General features: G+C 38.5%; 1 protein-coding gene across 1 annotated transcript; it reads left to right on the top strand.

The window, feature by feature from the left end:
* The first annotated feature begins 15,332 nt into the window (after positions 1–15,332).
* barhl2 (BarH-like homeobox 2) lies at positions 15,333–20,171 on the top strand. Its single transcript, XM_061888009.1, has 3 exons — positions 15,333–16,130; positions 17,718–17,943; positions 19,612–20,171. The coding sequence occupies exons 1-3, from the start codon at positions 15,587–15,589 to the stop codon at positions 19,910–19,912; spliced, it is 1,071 nt and encodes a 356-aa protein (XP_061743993.1). The 5' UTR covers positions 15,333–15,586; the 3' UTR covers positions 19,913–20,171.
* Positions 20,172–22,051: the final 1,880 nt, after the last annotated feature.

Raw genomic sequence — 22,051 nt, forward strand, 5'->3', positions numbered from 1 at the left:
ATAAATATTAACATGTTTTCCCGACTATAGAGCGCACCTGTGTATAAGCCACACCCACTAAGTCCAAAACTTTCACATTCACCTGGTGAAGGGCGGTGTGGCTCCCTTGGAATTTGGTCTGTACTTATAAGAGTGCAGACCCATTCCAAGGAAGAACCGAACAGTTGCAATTGTAGCTACAAGTCCAGTACTGTTTTTGTTGCGCCATGAAAAGTGTTAATACTGTAAATATTGTACTCATTAAGCAGCAGGAGGTTAATTGAAACGTGCATCTTAGTTCTTGTTTTCATCAACATATTTGGAGACCTTGAAATCGCCATGTAAAATGCTCATGCTAATGCTAATGCTAATACATGTCAAAAGCAAAGCCAATGTATATTAGCATCAAGCTAGCACATTTTGGAAATGCGGAGCAATGCTTTTTTTTTTTTTTTTATAGGTCGGTTGGTAAAGTGGCCGTGCCAGCAACTTGAGGGTTCCAGGTTCGATCCCCGATTCCGCCATCCTAGTCACTGCCGTTGTGTCCTTGGGCAAGACACTTTCCACACCTGCTCCCAGTGCCACCCACACTGCTTTAAATGGAACTTAGATATTGGCTTTCACTATGTAAAAGACCTTTGAGTCACTAGAGAAAAGCGCTATATAAATATAATTCACTTCACTTCCCTTTATTTACGTTCTCTCGTTTATGACATTTAGTTGCAAAATTTTTGCAAAAGTCCACAAAGTTCGCAAAAGCAGCAAAAATGGCCAAAGTCCACAAAGTTAAAAGGCAGTAGTGGATAGTTGATGGTCTTTTTTGGCTTTAGTTGCACCCTAAAAAGTATTAATACTGTAAGTATTGGACTGTTTGACCGTGACATGCATCTTAGTTGTTGTTTTCATGAACACATTTGGAGACATTGAAATGCTAATGCTAATGTCAAATCCAATGTATATTAGCATTAAGCTAGCACATTTTGGAAAAGCGGAGCCTTACTTTACTTACTTTTATGAGTCAACATTTTTCTGTTGGAATTGAAAATGGCGACAATACCTCGAGGTTGTTTGATGGAGTGATCGCCAAGTGCGAAAAAAAAAAAACAACCTGGCTAATTTAGCAACTGGGCGTGACGTCACGCATAACTTAGGTCCGGAAACATGGCAGTTGTTGGATTTACGCCAATTCACACGCTGCCTAAAAAAAGTACAGGTATTAGGTAACATCTGCAAAAATTATACATTATAGTTCTTACTCTGGCAAACCTTGTTTGTTTTTGTTTTTCCAGTTTTTCCCCTTTTGAGTTGGAATGATTGCTAACAAATCAATAGATTCATATCCGAATTGCGATTATTCATCCTCATTCCGAACATTTTCAAGAATCTATTTGTTCATACGTCAGCAGCCAAGAGGAGCTTTTGTAAGCCGTCATAAAAAAGTTGTCCTAAAAAGTGTACACCAAATGATATATTACCAGAATCCATCTTGAATGATATCGTCACCCCACGAATTCGAATCAAATTCAACCGTGACTTGTTGTCACAAAGTAGTTTGTTTTTGTCTATTCGCCATTTTAGCCAGACTTCCAACCTTCCGGGGATCCTTTCACAAGCTCCAGATCCAAGGCTACGTCCGGAGTCTAATTGGGATATTTTGTCAAGTCCCATCTTTTTGTGTCGTTCAGGTGACACACAAAATGAGGCGGAACGTCACGCACAAGTCTTTACACACGGGTTCACTTCTCCGTGCATTTGTGGCAATGTTCAGGGATTTTGTGCAAACTTCTTCTTCACCAAACCGGAGAAGAATTTTCGCAGTTTTTACTTCGACGTGTTCCGAATAAAGCAGTCGGCGCTCGTGAGTCCTCAAACTCATTCTTTACGCCAGATTTTTGCTCCTATAGTCCACTTTATTTTTTCCGTAAAATTCTATTATGGTGGATAATTATTTATTGATTATTTGTGGGCTCTTGACGAAGTTCTGAATGCGACCCGACTCTCCAGACTGCACACATATCTGATTGATGTCCACATACCACAAAGGTCTTGGTCAGATTTAAAAAAAAAATTAATCGGAATTGTTCTCTTCAAGTAACGTAAAAAAAATCCGACAAATGTCACACTTGGGCAAAAAAGTACAGGTATTCGGTACCATCCCTAAAAATGATATATTATAGTTCTTACTCTGGCAAACCTTGTTGTGTTTTTATTTTTCCAGTTCCTTTTGAGATGGAATGATTGCTAACAAATCAATGGATTCATATCCAAATTATGATTATTCATCACCATTCGGAACATTTTCAAGAATCTATTTGTTCAAACGTCAGCAGCTGAGTGGGCTTTTGTAAGCTGTCGTAACAAAGTTGTACTAAAAAGTGTACACCAAATGATATCTTGCCAAAACTCATCCTGAATGACATGGTCAACCCAAGAATGGGAATCAAATTCAACCATGACTTGTTGTGGGGTTCAAGTCCCACATGACTAAGTAGTTTGTTTTTGTCTATTCGCCATTTTAGCCAGACTTCCAACCTTCCGGGGATCCTTTCACAAGCTCCAGATCCAAGGCTACGTCCGGAGTCTAATTGGGATATTTTGTCAAGTCCGATCTTTTTGCGTCGTTGTTCAGGTGACACACAAAATGAGGCGGAGTGTAACGCACAAGTCTTTACACACGGGTTCACTTCTCCGTGCATTTGTGGCAATGTTCAGGGATTCTTTTTCCCCAAACCGGAGAAGAATTTTCGCAGCTGTTACTTCGACATGTTCCGAGGAAAACTAATTCTTTACGCCAGATTTTTGCTGCTATTGTCCACTTTTTTTTTTCCATAAAAAAGTCTATTTTGGTGGATAATTATTTATTGATTTGTGTGATCTTGACCATGTTCTGAAGGCGACCCGACTGCACACATTTCTGATTGATGTCCACACACCACACAGGTCTTGGATGGATTGAAATAAAATGTTATTGGAATTTTTCTCTTCAAGTTAACGTGAAAAAATCTGATAAATGTCACACTTGGGCAAAACTGACTTGTTGTACTGTTGAGTTGTGTTGTGTTGTGGACTGTTGAGTTGTGTTGTGTTGTATTGAGTTGTGTTGTGTTTTGTTGTCGGACTGTTGAGTTGAGTTAAGTTGCGTTGTTGTGTTGTGTTGTGTTGTGTTGAGTTGCGTTGTCAGACTGTTGCGTTGAGTTCAGTTGTGTTATGTTGTCGGACTGTTGAGTTGAGTTGTGTTGTGTTGTGTTGTCGGACTGTTGAGTTGAGTTGAGTTGCGTTGTTGTGTTGTGTTGAGTTGAGTTGCGTTGTCAGACTGTTACGTTGAGTTATGTTGTCGGACTGTTGAGTTGAGTTGAGTTGTGTTCAGTTGTGTTATGTTGTCGGACTGTTGCGTTGCGTTGTGTTCAGTTGAGTTGTCGGACTGTTGCGTTGCTTTGTTCAGTTGAGTTGTGTTATGTTGTCGGACAGTTGAGTTGAGTTGAGTTCAGTTGAGTTGTTTTATGTTGTCAGACTGTTGCGTTGAGTTGATTTGAGTTGTGTTCAGTTGAGTTGAGTTGGGTTGAGTTTTGTTGAGTTGATTTGACTTGTGTTGTGTTATGTGTTGTGTTGTGTTGAGTTGCGTTGTCGGACTGTTGCGTTGAGTTGTGTTATGTTGTCGGACTGTTGAGTTGAGTTGAGTTGTCAGACTGCTGAGTTGCGTTTAGTTGAGTTGTCAGACTGTTGCGTTGAGTTGAGTTGAGTTGTGTAATGTTGTCGGACTTTTGAGTTGAGTTGAGTTGAATTGAGTTGAGTTGTCGGACTGTTGCATTGAGTTGAGTTGTCGAACAGTTGAGTTGAGTTGAGTTGTGTTCAGTTGAGTTGATTTGAGTTGTGCTGAGTTGAGTTGTCGGACTGTTGCGTTGACTTGAGTTGAGTGGAGTTGAGTTGAATTGAGTTGAGTTGTCGACTGTTGCGTTGCATTGAGTTGAGTTGTGTTATGTTGTCGGACTGTTGAGTTGAGTTGAGTTGTGTTCAGTTGAGTTGAGTTGTGTTATGTTGTCGGACTGTTGCGTTGTGTTGTGTTCAGTTGATTTGAGTTGTCGGACTGTTGCGTTACTTGGTTCAGTTGAGTTGTGTTATGTTGTCGGACTGTTGAGTTGAGTTGAGTTGAGTTGAGTTCAGTTGAGTTGTTTTATGTTGTCGAACTGTTGAGTTGAGTTGTCGGACTGTTGCGTTGATTTGAGTTGTGTTCAGTTGAGTAGAGTTGGGTTGAGTTTTGTTGAGTTGATTTGACTTGTGTTGTGTTGTGTGTTGTGTTGAGTTGCGTTGTAGGACTGTTGCGTTGAGTTGTGTTATGTTGTCGGACTGTTGAGTTGAGTTGAGTTGTCAGACTGCTGAGTTGCGTTCAGTTGAGTTGAGTTGCGTTGTCGGACTGTTGCGTTGAGTTGAGTTGTGTAATGTTGTCGGACTTTTGAGTTGAGTTGAGTTGAATTGAGTTGAGTTGTCGGACAGTTGAGTTGAGTTGAGTTGTGTTCAGTTGAGTTGATTTGAGTTGTGTTGAGTTGTCGGACTGTTGCATTGAGTTGAGTTGAGTGGAGTTGAGTTGAATTGAGTTGAGTTGTCGACTGTTGCGTTGCGTTGAGTTGAGTTGTGTTATGTTGTCGGACTGTTGAGTGTAGTTGATTTGAGTTGTGTTGAGTTGAGTTGAGTTGTGTTGTGTTGTGTTGTTCCCCATACATAATATACATTAAAAAAAAACAAAAAACGTTGTGATGTCAAAAAATATTGACATAATCATAGTAGTATCGACTAGATGTGCTCTTGTACTTGGTATCATTACAGTGGATGTCAGGTGTAACTCCACCCATCATGTTTGTTTACATTGTGACGGCGGTGAGCTATTGTGTCCTCCTGCGGTGTGTAGTGAAGCATGTTTAGATATTTCTAGTCCTCCAGTGATAATGGTAAACACTGTGGGGAGACGTTAGCCCCTAGCTAGCTAGCCATGTCTCAAAGCAGCTCTTCCTGGGGGTGTTTCAGTGTTATAACTTCACCTTTATCTTGACTTTTTATACCAAAATGCGTCCGATCTCCTTTTTCTGTCTACACACTGTCTGCTTGTAAGTACTCTGTGTGTGTGCGCTGCCATACATGCTCCTCTGCTGGTAAAACCAGCAATGTCACCACGTGACGACGTGCAGTCACAACCCGGGAAGCCTTACTTTTCAAACAGAGTATAGTACCCTTTGTGTTTCATTAGCACCGTGGTACCAGACTAGTACCGGTGTACTGTACTACCCGTGGGCATGTGATCTACTAAGACTGCGTGAAAAGTGGTTATTTAAATTTGATATTTTGCATGTAGTACGACCATTATGTGTCCTCCTTCCACATTGGCGTTATCATGCGTGCGATGTTTTTGCACCAACAGCACACGTCGATATTTTGCATCACCTTTTCTGCAATATTGAGTCAATGTCTGCAGGCAACCGGAACTATTTCTGGCATGTCGACGTTTCATTCAGGAAGGCGGTGCACCGGCACGACTGTAGCGCCTTCGTGCCTCGGATGAATGAAAACGTTTATTTGGAAGACGTCTTTTCATACGGGAGACATATTATAAAAGTATATTTCTGAAATGACAAAAATGAACGACATTGGATAATATAATGATAATCTATTTCTGAAATAAAGGAAAACACACGGCAATAAAGAAATGGTTCAGTTGAATTAGTTTGAATCTGCTCCTTAACTCACCCAGCAGCTGTAAGATTATAAAAGGATGTTGCTGATTAGAAGTCCACATGTTTTGATACACAGCTGTCTTTGGAGCACATCTTCTCTCACAGCTGTGTGCCTCATGGTTAGGGGTGGATTTTTTTTTCCCCCTCAATTATCCGTGATTTTTATTTTTAACGCTTTTAATCAATTCACAAAAATTGAAAATCTATTTAGGATTTTTTTTTTTTGTCCTGTCAGCCAGTCAGACAAATTATTATGTAGATGTAGATATATCCAAGATATATATCCAATATACATATTTACTTTACAAAAGAGAAGTTGTCTTATTTGTATCTGACTTTATTAAATGTTTGGCTGGAATTTTATTCAACACAACCAGTTTTATTTTGAGTAATATAGAAATTGCTGTTGATATATTTTATGGAGGAATGTAGTTCATCACAGAACTGGCACCCAAATGGTATTAAAAAGTATTATTTTTGAACCGGGCATCGATTCTGAATCGAATTGTTACCCCCAAGAATTGAATAAATACCCACAAGAATCATATCATTACCCCCAAGAATTGAATCGTCACCCCAAATAATCGAATCATTACCCCCAATACTTGAATCGTTACCCCATGAATCGAATCATTACCCCCAATAATTGAATCATTACCCCCAAGAATCTAATCATTACCCCAACAATCGAATAGTTCCCCCAAGAATTGAATCATTCTTCCCAAAAATTGAATCATTACCCCCAAGAATCGAATCGTTCCCCCAAAAATAAAATCCTTACCCCCAAGAATCGATTCGTAACCCCCCACAGGAAAATTATTGTTGCCTTCCAGAATCAAATCGTTACCCCAAAGAATCAAATAATCGAATCGTTACCCCCAAGAATTGAATTGTTACCCCAAGAATCAAATCGTTACCCCCAAGAATCTATTCGTAACCCCCCCAGGAATCATATCGTTGCCCCTAAGAATCGAATCACTACTCCAAGGATCTAATCATTACCCCCATGAATCAAATCATTAACTCCAAGAATCGAATAATCACATCGTTACCACCAAGAATTTAATGGTTACCCCAAGAATCAAATTGTTACCCCCAAGAATCAAATTGCTACTCCAAGAATCGAATCGTTACCCCATGAATCAAATCATTACACCCAAGAATCGAATAATCAAATTGATACCCCCAGGAATTGATTAGTTACCCCAATAATCGAATCATTACCCCCAAGGATTGAATCGTTACCTCCAAGAGTCGAATCGTACCCCCAAAAATCAAATCATCACTCCACGAATCAAATCTTTACCCCCAAGATTCGAATCATTACTCCAAATAATGAATCGTTACCCCAAGAATTGAATTGTTACCCCAACAATTGAATCGTTACCCCCAAGAATCTAAATGGATCCCCCCAAAAATCGAATCGATACCCCAAAAATCAAATAGTTAACCCCATGAATCAAATCGTTACCCCAAGAATTTGATTGTTACCCCAAGGATCGAATCGTTACACCCAAGAATCTAAATGGTTCCTCCCAAAAATCGAATCGATACCCCAAGAATCAAATAGTTAACCCCATAAATCAAATAGTTCCCCCAAGAATTGAATCGTTACCCCATGAATCGAATCATTACCCCCAATAATTGAATCATTACCCCCAAGAATCTAATCATTACCCCAACAATCGACTAGTTCCCCCAATAATTGAATCGTTTCCCCCCAAAAATACAATCCTTACCCCCAAGAATACAATCGTTACCTCCAAGAATCGATTCGTAACCCCCTCAGGAAAATTTTTGTTGCCTCCCAGAATCAAATCGTTACCCCCAAGAATCAAATAATCGAATCGTTACCCCCAAGAATTGAATTGTTACCCCAAGAATCAAATCGTTACCCCTAAGAATCTATTCGTAACTCCCACAGGAATCATATCGTTGCCCCCAAGAATCAAATCATCACCCCTAAGAATCGAATCACTACTCCAAGAATCTAATCGTTACCCCCATGAATCAAATTGTTACCTCCAAGAATCGAGTAATCAAATCGTTACCCCCAAGAATGTAATTGTTACCCCAAGAATCAAATTGTTACCCCCAAGAATCGAATTGCTACTCCAAGAATCTAATCGTTACCCCCATGAATCAAATCGTTACCTCCAAGAATCGAGTAATCAAATCGTTACCCCCAAGAATTTAATCGTTACCCCATGAATGAAATCATTACCCCCAAGAATCGATTAATCGAATTGTTACCCCTAGGAATTGATTTGTTACCCCAAGAATCGAATCATTACCCCCAAGAATTGAATCGTTACCGCCAAGAGTCGAATCGTTCCCCCAAAAACCAAATCATCACTCCAAGAATCAAATCGTTACCTCAAGAATCGAATCATTACCCCAAGAAACGAATCGTTACCCCAAGAATTTAATTGTTACCCCAAGAATCGAATCGTTACCCCAAGAATCTAAATGGTTCCCCCCAAAAATCTAATCGATACTCCAAGAATCAAATACTTAACCCCATGAATCAAATCGTTCCCCCAACAATTGAATCTTTACCCCAAGAATCAAATCGTTCCCCCCAAGAATCGAATTGGTACCCCCAAAATTCAAATTGTTTCCCCAAAAATTTAATTTCCCCCCCAAGAATGGAATTGTTACCTCTAAGAATAGAATTGCTAACCCTAAGAATTGAATCGTTTGCCCGAGAATCGAATTGTTCCCCACAAGAATTGAATCTTTACACCGAGAATCAAATCATCATTACCCCTATGATTCGAATCGTTCCCCCCAAGACTGGAAGTGAATGGCGCCTTAGCGACTGTCAGTTAGCAACTAGTTCTCAGACGTGCTGTAAAAAGACGCACAACAGCACACGCAGAACATTACCAGCCTTGATAAATCCCAATGATGACCTGTACACTCCGCATTGCAAGATAGAATCATTTCCCCTACGCTTTGGACCCTGCGGCTTATCAAACGGTGTCTGATGGATGGATTCTTCCTGGCTGACGGCCATGATGCAAGTAGTGGTCATCAAACACGTGCTAACACACTGCTAAAGGTGTGTTGTTGTTTTGTGCCATGGCGCCACCTTGTGGACCAGTTGGCACACTGCCGGTGTCGCTGGGCGAAGGCCTACACGTGTTCAAAGCTTTCAACCCCAAGTAAAAGAGCCATTCTATTTTCTGGCCGTCGTAGTGTTTCTACTCGTATGGATTCCTCAAGCCAGGTGTGTCAGTTTTTCAATATAACTACAACTATTCTCACTCACTAGAGCGTCCCATGTGTAGGAGTGTTTTCATGCATATTTCTACCTGCTATCATAGTGTAATCAAGATAGCCTTCTTGGCAATAGCTAATATGCTAACAGGTGTACAAGTGGGTCTGTGTTAGTATTATTAACTTACATTATTTTTCTTCACTTTCACAAATTCCTCAGTAAATTCATCAAAACGCCAGCGTGGAGTTATTGAGTCTGTTTAGCGGATTGGAGAGCTAGCTTGCGCAGCTAGCGGGTCCATGACTATGACTTCTGTTTTGTCTGATCAGCCGTTTTACTGCCTTGTCACAGACACCGTTTGTACACAATGAAGGTAATAATTCTTATGTAAATAAGTCATTTGACAAGCTATATATGTGCCACCTAGAGTCAGGTGAGACTTGGGGGTTTGGGATTGAATAGTTGTAGGGTCAAAGGTCACATCCTGTGGCAAAGTCATTAGTGGCGAGGCGGGTATAAAACCCAGAATGGGTAACAGGAAGTTGGCGTCATCCTGCCTACCTTCCGCTCGGACGTGGGATAATGGGAGATGGCATCCCCCTTCCCCCCCCACACCCCCGGATTACCTTGGCGAAGCGTGAAGGGGGCGTGGCACGTCAGGGTAATTATTTGTGCGCTGCCATCAGCACGGATCAATCAGTCAGGACCAGGCCGCTGGCAGCCATGGGCACCACCTCGCGCTGATTGACAGCTCTGGTAATTACACCATTCTACACACACACACACACACACACACACACACACACACACACACACACACACACACACACACACCAAGTCGGCAAATCTTCAGCGTCACTTCCTGCGCTCTCACCTTCCATTGGCCCCTCCCCCGTGGGAACAACAACACCCGTGCTGCCCAAAAGTCACATGACCGCACGCTGGCGACCTTACGGTCCGAGGCCCGGGAACACACGAGAACGCCACACCTGTCCACGGACGCTCTTTCCACTGTGAGGAAAGAAGCTGAATGGCGGCCACACTTTTGTAGTTCGGAGACATTGGAGGTCCAATTGGTGGAGGACCACCCTCAACGGGCGCCATCTTGGCTCTGGCATCAGTGGACCTCTCAATGATCCATCTTTCATTTCTTTACAGTTCATTAAACATCTTTACAAGTAAAAATGGCAATTTATTCCAAAAAATAAATAAATAAATAAATACAATTATGTACGTATATATATATATATATATATATATATATATATATATATATATATTTTTTTTTTTTTGAGAATCTTTGCAAGTAAAAATGTAGATTCATTCAATATATATATATATATATATATATATATATATATATATATATATTGTGTTTGTTTGTTTTGTTTTTGTTGATTTTGTTTTATGAATTGCCATTCTTACTAGTAAAGATTCTTAATCAAATCCAAAGAAAAGTACACATTATTATTTATTTTCATTATTTAAAAAAAAAAATACATTTTCTAGATTTTGGAATAGATTAAGAATCTTTACAAGCAAAAATCGCATTCATTCAAAAATATATTTAATAGTTTAACATTTTTGTAAATTGATTTTAGGTTTTTTGGAATTAAGAACCTTTAAAAGTACAAATCGCAATTAATTCAAAAATCTATTTACATTTCATGTTTGTTTTTTAAATCGATTCAAATTTAATCGTGATTCATTCGAAAATGTATTCAATTTTTTATTTTATTTTTTTCAAATCGATTTTAAGAGTTCTTTTTAATTGATCAAGAGTCTTTACTAGTAAGAATCGCGAGTCATTCAAAAATGTATTCAATTAAAGAGCTGTTTTTTTAAATCGATTTTAGATTTTTTTTTAATCGATAAAAAATCTTTACAAGAATCGCGAATCATTTAAAATTTTGAATTTTAATAAAATCTTATTTTTGACACCCTTTTTAATGACAGTGAATAATTATGGACGTTAATGATCAAATGTGCACAGTACATGTGTACTTATGTACATATGTATGTATACATACACATGTACATGTGTATGTATACATGTACACTAATCACATCTACATATGTATGTATAGATGTACATATGTAGATATAAATGTACATATGTATGTATAGATGTACATATGTACATGTATAGATGTAGATATGTATGTGTAGATGTAGATATGTATGTATAGATGTATGTATGTATGTATAGATGTAGATATGTATGTATAGATGTAGATATGTATGTATGGATGTACGTATGTACATGTATAGATGTACATATGTATGTATAGATGTAGATATGTATGTATAGATGTACATATGTAGATATAAATGTAGATATGTATGTATAGATGTACATATGTACATGTATAGATGTAGATATGTATGTATAGATGTAGATATGTATGTATAGATGTAGATATGTATGTATAGATGTAGATATGTATGTATAGATGTAGAAATGTACATGTATAGATGTAGATATGTATGTATAGATGTAGATATGTACATGTATAGATGTAGATATGTACATGTATAGATGTAGATATGTATGTATAGATGTAGATATGTATGTATAGATGTAGATATGTATGTATAGATGTAGATATGTACATGTATAGATGTAGAGTAATCACAGTGCACTGACGTGAGTATGTAGTTTAAAAGCCAGGAGTGTGGTAAAAGTGTAGCAAACATTCAGTCACTGGCGCGCTAACATCAAGTTAGCATCAGCACTTGACTTGATTTGAAAGCAGTCACATGTCCGAAAAGGAGTCGGAGGAAGCAGAGTTGATTTGGTGTGGTCCTACACCACTTTTTGTCTGCTCAGCTAATGTTGCTTCACTCACGGTGTTTAAATGTTATTTTCATGTTCACTGGTTCATTTGATTTGTGTTCTTCTCTTTTTCTGTCATTATAATAATAATAATAATAATAATAATAATACAGCAGGTCAATAAAATATATAAGATGTGTAATTGTGGCCCTGCGATGAGGTGGCGACTTGTCCAGAGTGTACGCCGCCTTCCGCTCGATTGTAGCTGAGATAGGCTCCAGCGCCCCCCGCGAACCAAAAAGGGAATATGCGGTAGAAAAATAGATGGATGGATGGATGTGTAATTATGTTCATGTCGTTTTTTAGGAATGGAAATTATAGTGAAAGGAAATTAATTAAAAAAATATAATAATTACCATTTCTGATCATTTCTGATTATTATTACGTCCATCCATCCATTTTTCTACCGCTTGTCCCTTATGGGGGGCGGGGTCCTGGAGCCTATCCCAGCTGCATTCAGGCAGAAGGCGGGTTACACCCTGGACAAGTTGGATTTTTATTATGTACAACATGTATTAAAATGATGATAAAACATGTAATAAAGCAAGTAATTTACTGTGATTCAATTGATTTAAGAATGTTTTTGTTTGACAGCATTAGTTATGAACAAGATGTCCATCATCCAATGAAAACTAACTTCAATAACAATATCAATAACAATAACAATAAAGTCGAATATGCCCGCCTTCCGCCCGATTGTAGCTGAGATAAGCGCCAGTGCCCCCCGCGACCCCAAAAGGGAATAAGCGGTAGGAAATGGATGGATGGATGTTGGATCTATTTATTATTGTGCTTTGCTGTTTTGAAAAAAGTAACTAAATGTTAAAATTCAATACAATTATTTTTCAAATGGACAATCCGTAAAAATAAAACAAGAGTTTTTAATAATACATTTGCTGTGTTTTTATTTTTATTTTATTGTATTATTTTTTAGTTTGTATTGGACTTGATTTAATTGGAAATGAGAATAAATTGATATTAATTTCAATCAGTTATGTTGTATTTCGTGCTTCAGGCTGAAGGAAGATCAAATTAAAGAAAATGACCGCCAAAGTTTTCTTATTTCTTTTCATCCCCAACAATAACCCAAGTGCATGCTGGGAGCCCCTATCCCAGCATGCACTTGGGGTCACCACCTTCACTTCTTGCACTAAAAAGTGCATTCAAAGGGTTTTAAATGGGATTTTTTTTTATTCTCACGTGTGTCGTTTTCTTCATTTTGTTTGATTTTAGTGGTGAAAAATAAGCAGTTTTGGTTGAAAAGCTGGCTGACTTTTTTATTCTTTTCAGTTCACTTCAATCAAATTGTTCACGCATCACCTTTGTCCTCTGGAATAATTAGAATTTTGTAAAAATAACATTTTTAATTTGCGTGTCTTTTTTTCCTCCATGTTCCATTAAATATGTTTTATTCTTATTAACGCCGAAAATGACCATTTGTGTTTCATCAGGCAATTCAAAAGTATTTCCAGAATGCAGCGAATTATTAGGACTTGATTGACAGCCTAAATGACGCGAGTGTGCGCGTGCACGTGGGCGACGGCGCGAGGTGACAGCGCACACGCGTTTCCCGCCAAGAGAACAACGGAACATAACGATGTAAAATAAATAAATAAATACACCTCAAACTGAATTGTACAAAAAATGCGTTTTTTAGAGTCTTATTTCAGTCATTAAATGTTGACTTTATTTTTTTTTTTTAGAAAATGACACCTAATTTCTTTAAAAAACTAAATGTTATTTCTTCCCTGCATTGAAATGGAATATATTATATTATATTCGCTCTGTCGCCCTCTTGTGGACAAGCCGAGCATCGCCTCGTCACCGCGGACTCTCCGCTAAATGCCGCCGTCACATCTGAAATGAAATGAACCGAATAGAAAGAATTAGCTTCTGTAATTTGACTAGATTTCACTTTATTTTATGTGACAGTCGTCTTTCATGTTTTATGTGAGGAGCATTTAAATACTAGATGAGAAAATGTCTTCAAACTGAGGGGGAAGAAAAACATTTATAAAGGAGATTTAACTTCAATGAACAATAATAAAAACATTTGTGAGATTTATAAAAAGGAAAAATTAGAGTATTTTGATGGACGTAAATACATTTTTTATCAGCTCGGTGGTGAATTGAATGCCTGCAGGAGGACGGGGAGTTAAATCATTTGTCTTCTTTGCATTTCTAACATCAGAACTTTCTTGTGGAAACAATTTCCCATCAGTGTTGAGTCCCTTTGACACCAAAACAGAAGAAAAGCAGGAAAAATCAACTTTGAATAATGATAACTCCGAAACAATTGACATGAACAATAACAGCAATGCAAAATAAACAGTAATAATATAAAATAACAGTAATAAAAATACAAAATAACAGTAAATAACAATATAAAGGGAAAGGAATAATATAAAACAGTAATAACAATATAAAAGGGCAGTAATAAAATAAAATAACAGCAATAGCAATCTAAAGACAGAAATAATATAGAATAACAGTAATAACAATACAAAAGAACAGTAATAATATAACAGAACAGTTTTAACAATAAAGAAGAACAGTAATAACGATATAAAAGAACAGTAACAACAATGTAAAAATAACAGTAATAATATAAAAAACAATAGTAACAATATAAAAGAACAGTAACAATAATACAAAATAATAGTTATAACAATATAAAATAACAGTAATAATAATACAAGCAACAATATAGTAGAACAATTATAACAATAAAGAACAACAGTAACAACGATGTAAAATAACAGTAATAATATGAAAGAACAATAATAACACAAAATAACAGTATTAACAAAATAAAATAACAACAATACAAAATAACATTAATAAAAAAAAAAACAGTAATAATATAAAAGAACAGTAACAACAATCAAGAAGAACAGTAATAAGGATAAAAAAGAGCAGTAATGACAATAAAAACAGTGATAACGATTTGAAAGAAAAGTAATAATATAAAATAACAGTAAGACAAAATAAAAGAACAGTAAGAATAATGTAAAAGAACAATAATAATAATACAAAAGGAAAGGTGTAAAGTGTGGCAGTGAAGTGTTGTTGCAGCTGGACTAATTAGCAGGAGGTTCCTAACAAAAGTGGACCTGAGGAGAACATCCAAGCAGCTTCAAAGCACAACATTCCAATCCTGGCTTACCATCAAACTTGTCTTTTCTAACTCGTCCTTTCAAAGAAAAGAAAAACTCGTTTTGCCTTTTTTTTTTCTGTCTTTCTTTCTGCGGCGCGTTGACGACGTGAATGTGCGGCCTGACTGCGCGCAGGAAGACTTTTCTGAGGCCGACATGCTGCACGCTGATTGGCTGATCCGCCCCCCGCCCCCCTCCTCGCGCTCAGCCAATGGCGGGAGGAGCAGGTGGAGGGGGGCGGGGGGAGGGCGGTGTATGATGATGATGATGATGATGAAGAGGTACAAGGAGTGTTGGGCTGTTTATTACAAAAGGAGAAAATATTAATCCCCCCTCCCCCCCGCCCCGTGACGTCATCACAGGAAGTGATTGTAGCGCACTTAGCAGCAAAAAAGAACGCAGAAGTCCAACGCGCGCGAGTCAGCCTGATGCGCGCCGCGCCGTGCGCAACAAACTTTGGCAGCGCCAAGTTGACGCCGAGCGCAGGAGAGGAAGAAGAAGAGGAAGAAGAAAAAGAAGAAGAAGAAGAAGATGCGCTGAACGTCAACTCGGAGTGGTGGATTTAAACTTCCTGCGTGGTTTTATTTGCGTCCTTCTTCATTTCTCCCCTTTGGCGCTCGGCGCGCACGCGGAGCGCAGAGCGCAGGCGGCGCGATGACGTCCCGCTAACATGGAGGCAAGCAGCGGCTCCAGCTTCGGGATTGACACCATCTTGTCCGGCGCTCCCGGCGCCCTCATGAACGCCGCCGACTTCCGGCTGGCGGACTTCCGCCGGCAGGACACGCCGTCGCCGCCCTGCTCGGACATCGAGGCGGCGGGCACGGCGCCCTCGTCGCCCGACACGCTCTCGGAGCAGGCGGCGGCGAGCGAGGACGCGCAGGCGGCGGCGCGGGACGGCGGCCTCGCGCAGCAGCAACACGCGCACCTCCTGCACCCGCACCACCGCCACCTGCACGCGCACCTGCACACGCACCCCCTGGCCGCGGCGGCCGGCGGCGCGCCAAGGAGCGCCACCTCCTCCTTCCTCATCAAGGACATCCTGGGCGACGGCAAGCCGCTGGCCGCCTGCGCGCCTTACAGCACCAGCGTGCCGTCGCCCAAGCCCGAGAGCGCGGCGGCGGCCGACGGCTTCCGGCCCAAGCTGGAGCAGGACGAGGCCCGCGGGAAGCTGGAGCGGCGGGACGACCTCCTGCACGGCGACGCCAAGTGCAACGGTAACGGAGCGACTCGGGAGACGCCTGGATTTATTCACACCCTTTTTTTGGTGGACATTTGTCTCAACCCGACCAAAGAAATAGACCTAGAAATGTCCACTACAGAGGACTCCGTAGTGGACATTTATATGTCTATTGCTTTCATTAAATGTCCTCTGTAGTGGACATTTATGGGTCTATTTATTTTTTATATCAAATGTCCTCTGTAGTGGACATTTATAGGTCTATATATATATATATATATATATATATATATATATATATATATATAGTTGTTTTAATCAAATGTCCTCTGTAGTGGACATTTATGGGTCTATTTATTTTTTATATCAAATGTCCTCTGTAGTGGACATTTATAGGTCTATATATATATATATATATATATATATATAGTTTTTTTAATCAAATGTCCTCTGTAGTGGACATTTATGGGTCTATTTTTTATATCAAATGTCCTCTGTAGTGGACATTTATTGGTCTATATATATATATATATATATATATATATATATATATATATATATATATATATATAGTTTTCTAATCAAATGTCCCCTGTAGTGGACATGTATAGATCTATATACATACATATATATATATATATTTTTTTTTTAATCGAATGTCCTCTGTAGTAGACATTAGTAGGTCTATAGAATTTTTTTTAATCAAATGTCCTCTGTAGTGGACATGTATAGGTTTACTGTTTTCATTAAATGTCCTCTGTTATTTTTGTATCAAATGTGGACATTTATAGGTCTATATATATATATATATGCATATATATATATATTTTTTCAAAATCAAATGTCCTCTGTAGTGGACATGTAAAGGTCTTTTTTTAAATCACATGTACTCTGTAGTGGACATTTATAGGTCTATTTATTTTTTTAATCACGTCCTTTGTAGTGGACATGCAAAGTTCTATCTTTTAATCAAATGTCCTCTGTAGTGGACATCTACGGGCCTACTTCTTATATAACGAAGGAAATATATAAATGTACATTACAGAGGACATTTAATGAAAGAAATATATGCATGTCCATTACAAAGGACATTTGATTTTAAAAAAAGAGACCTATAAATGTCCACTACTGAGGACATTTAATGAAAGAATTAGACCTATAAATCTTCACTACTGAGGACATTTGATATAAAAAACTAAACCTCTAAATGTCCACTACACAGGACATTTGATTTAAAAACAGTGGACATTTCATGACAAAAAAATGGACTTAAATGTCCACCACAGAGGACACTGGATAAAATAAATAGAGCTCTAAATATCCACTACAGAGGATATTTGATGAAACAAATAGACCTTCTAAATGTCCACTACAGAGGACATTTCATGACAAAAAAATAGAGCTCTAAATGTCCACTACAGAGGACATTTGATGAAACAAATAGACCTTCTAAATGTCCACTCCAGAGGACATGAAACGTCCACTACTGCTTGCACGGCGACGTCAAGTGCAGCGGTAATGGATCGATTCGGGAGACGATTGATACCACGCCTGGATTTATTGACCCCCTTTTCTTTCCTTTCCCGCCTTATTTGCGCCTAACGTGGCCGCTGTGTGCTTGTAGGCAGCAAAGAGGACGCGGAGCGGGAGATCTCCAGCAGCCGCGACAGTCCGCCGGTGCGCACCAAGAAGCCGCGCAAGGCGCGCACGGCCTTCACGGACCATCAACTCAACCAACTGGAGCGAAGCTTCGAGAGACAAAAGTACCTGAGCGTGCAGGACCGCATGGACCTGGCGGCCGCCCTCAACCTCACCGACACGCAGGTCAAGACCTGGTACCAGAACCGACGGTACGGGAACACACCTTTTTTTTTTTCAAGCGCCTTTTGTCCCGGCCATAACTCAACAAGTGCAATGAATCGAATTCGTGCGCTTGTGCGAATATATTCCAATCATTCATTGATTAAAATAACATTTTAAAAATCGCCGGAGGTGAAAATGTGAACGAAAATATCACGCCGTCCATTTTGTTCTCGTGATTTAAAACTATTACATTGCTTAAAACATGAGGAATAATGATATATATTCCAATGTTTGACTTTATATTCCACATTCCTCGTTGGACGTGACGTGAAAGACAACGAAAAACTGCACAATGATGCAAGTACGATGTCGTTATTACACATTAATATTTAACATGATTTCTGCACATGAGGCTTTTCTCTAAACTTTACAATAAAATATACTGTTTAAAAAAATAACTTGCTTATGAAAACACACATTTAGAGTGACGGGGAAATAAATATATATATATATATATATATATATATATATATTTAAAAAAACGAAAGGGGGAAGTTATTCAATATGTAAAACTATTAACTGAAAATATACAAAAACATTAATGGGGAAAAAAGTGAAATATGTCAAATGTTTTGTTCTTTTCTGTTGCTGCTGCATTTATTACATGTATTAAAAACGTCGTATGTATATACATGTATATTTATTATATGTATATACATGTATATTTATTATATGTATTATATGTATATACATGTATATTTATTATATGTATATACATGTATATGTATTATGTGTATACACGTACATACATGTTTTAAATGTATGTTTATTACTTGAATTAAAGCTGTTTTAAATGTAAGAAAAAACTTCAAACTACAAAACATTTAACATGTTTTTATTGGACACAAACAAGCGTGTGTTCTTTTGCTGCTGCATGTTGTCATGTATTCAATATTTGCATGAAATAAACCTCAACGTATTAAAGCATTTATTAAACATTCATTTATCGAAAAAGAGATGATCTGTAGAAAAACATGTTTGTTTTTTTTCCATGGACGCTGCGGGGTGGAATTTATGAAACATTTATAAATATGTAAAACTTTGGGAAAATAAATAAATAAATGTATAAAATGTATAAAACATGTGTTTCTCGACGAATGATTAAATATACATAAATATGTTTTTGTACTGCCGCTGCAGGGTGGAATTAATTAAAATATATAGAAGTTAGTGTAATGTATAAATATGTATTTTTTGAGAAAATATGTATATTTCAGAGGGGAATTTATCAATATAAAAGTTAGTATATATATATCAAATGTATAAACATGTATTTCTTGAAAAAAGACTAAATGTTATTTTCTGTTGCTGCTGCGGTGTGGAATTTATATACAAAAAAGTAAATAACGAAAAAATCTAAATCAAGTGTATTAAACATTTACTTTTAAAAAAAGGATGCAAATATTTTTGTTCTTTACTAATGCTAATAATTCGTTTTACTTTGCCGATTTAAAAAGGAAAACAACATTTGATGACGCAAACTATGCCAAAGTGTTTATTTACGTTTGAAAAGAATAGATTGACTTCTTGTTAGGTGACAGAAAAGTAGGACGGTATAAGGATGCACTTTTGTGAGATCGAACGTGAGCGTAAAGAAGGCGATGACGTCATCATGAGGTGTGACGTCATGTGTGCGTGTGGTGTCCCGCCTGCAGGACCAAGTGGAAGCGTCAGACGGCGGTGGGTCTGGAGCTGCTGGCCGAGGCCGGCAACTACTCGGCCCTGCAGAGAATGTTCCCGTCGCCCTACTTCTACCACCCCAACCTGCTGGGCTCGGTGGACGGCGGCTCGGCGGCGGCGGCGGCGGCAGCGGCGGCCATGTACAGCAGCATGTACCGGACTCCCTCCGCGCCGCACCCGGGCCTGCAGAGGCCGCTGGTGCCGCGGGTGCTCATCCACGGCCTGGGCCCCGGGGGCCAGCCGGCGCTCAACCCCATGGCCGGGCCCCCGCGGTAAAAGGAGACGCGGCCGGCCGACCGACGTGAGTAACCGATGCCGGGACGCGAGAACTATTTCCCCGCGGAGGAACACAGAGACACAGACAGAAAGAGAGAGAGAGACAGGAGGAAAAAAAGAGACTTTCCGGAAGTGAGAGGAGCTATTTAACACTTCCGGTGTCTGATTGTCCGTTTGTTTGTCTTTTGTACAAATCCACTTATTAGCAAATAAACATGAAAGTTTATTATTAGATGGAGAAGAATGAATAAAGAAGTAATGATACGAATGAAAACTCTCTTTTTTTACATCAGCCAACTTTTACACTTTCTAACCGACATTTGTGCAAATATTTCAATCATTATTATTATTATTATTATTATTATTACCCGCGCTTTTTTATCTGCTGCACGTGCAAATATTCTCATTAATGTCAGCACATGCCAGACTACACAACACACTTCATGAAAGACATTTATACATGTCCACTACAGAGGACATTTGATGAATAAAAAGTATATACATGTCCACTACAGAGGACATTGATGAAAGGAATATACACATGTCCACTACAGAGGACATTGATGAAATATATTTATACATGTCCACTACAGAGGACATTGATGAAAGGAATATATACACATGTCCATTACAGAGGACATTGATGAAAGGAATATATACACATGTCCATTACAGAGGACATTGATGAAAGGAATATATACACATGTCCACTACAGAGGACATTGATGAAAGACATATATACATGTCCACTGCAGAGGACATTGATGAAATACATTTATACATGTCCACTACAGAGGACATTGATGAAAGGAATATATACACATGTCCACTACAGAGGACATTTCACGAAATACATTTATACATGTCCACTACAGAGGACATTGATGAAACACATATACACATGTCCATTATAGAGGACATTGATGAAATACATGTATAAATGTCCACGACAGAGGACATTTGATGAAAGAGGTAGACTTATAAATGTCCTCTGCAGTGGACATTTGATGAAATAAATACAATTATAAATGTCCACTACAAAAGAAATGTGATGAAATACACGTATAAATGTCCACTACAAAAGAAATGTGATGAAATACACGTATAAATGTCCACTACAGAGGACATTTGATTAAAAAAAAAAATATTCTTATAAATGTCAACTACTGAGGACATTTGATGAAATAAATATATATATGTCTACTACAGAGGACATTTGATAAACACAATTATACCTATAAATGTCCACTACAGAGGACATTTGATGAAAGAGGTAGAATTATAAATATCCTCTGCAGTGGACATTTGATAAAAGAAATATAGAAATGTCCACTATAGGAGGACATTTGATGAAATAAATGTATAAATGTCCACTACAGAGGACATTTGATTTAAAAAAAATAGACCAGACCAATAAATATATGTATATTCAAATTGTTGCCAATGTGGCATATTTAGAATTGTCATTTTAAGTGGGATATTTTTCTTCAAATGAGTCAAAAAGTGTTCATCTGCGTGACTTCATCATTTATTTATTTATTTATTGTCCCCCCCCACGCGTGATTAGCCGCCTGCGAGCCCGCAGAATGAATGGGAGCGGGAGACATATTTATTGATATTTCTACAACCTGCGACGTCAAGTGCAGGATTATTGTGATGAAATGATGGGACGTCCGCGCGCCGAGGAGGAAAAGTGGCAGTGATTTGAAAGTGGGTCACAGTTGAGTGGGAGTGGGAGTGACAGCGTGAAGATGACTGCCATGTTGGGCTTTTCACACCAAACACTGCACAAGTCCCCGAGATCTGCGCCGTCATTCCACTCTTATGGCGCAAACTAAAACACTCAACAATAATAATAATAATCATAATTTTATATTATTTCAAATGACTGTGCGAGCAAATCAGTTTGTGAGGTCAAGTTTCATATTTAGACTTTTAAAGGACAATAAAATTCATGAAATATTCACTTTTAGTCATCAGTGGGTTTGCTGGATTGATGAGACATTGAAAGTATTTAAGGGACACAAGTGAAATAAAGACATATTTTTTATGCTTCAATCACATGTGAACTTTCACAAAACGAATAAATAATCGTGCAGAAAATATGTCCACCTGTTTCCGTCGTGACTTCTTCCATTG

This window comes from Nerophis ophidion, linkage group LG26 (assembly GCF_033978795.1).
Source record: "Nerophis ophidion isolate RoL-2023_Sa linkage group LG26, RoL_Noph_v1.0, whole genome shotgun sequence".
Taxonomy (NCBI): Eukaryota; Metazoa; Chordata; class Actinopteri; order Syngnathiformes; family Syngnathidae; genus Nerophis; species Nerophis ophidion.

What these genes read in the sequence shown, in the direction of transcription:
- barhl2 (XM_061888009.1), top strand. Translation starts at nt 15,587, where the DNA reads ATGGAGGCAAGCAGCGGCTCCAGCTTCGGGATTGACACCATCTTGTCC. An exon ending in CGGCGACGCCAAGTGCAACG is followed by an intron (nt 16,131 to 17,717) that starts GTAACGGAGCGA and finishes GTGTGCTTGTAG; the next exon opens with GCAGCAAAGAGGACGCGGAG. An exon ending in ACCTGGTACCAGAACCGACG is followed by an intron (nt 17,944 to 19,611) that starts GTACGGGAACAC and finishes TCCCGCCTGCAG; the next exon opens with GACCAAGTGGAAGCGTCAGA.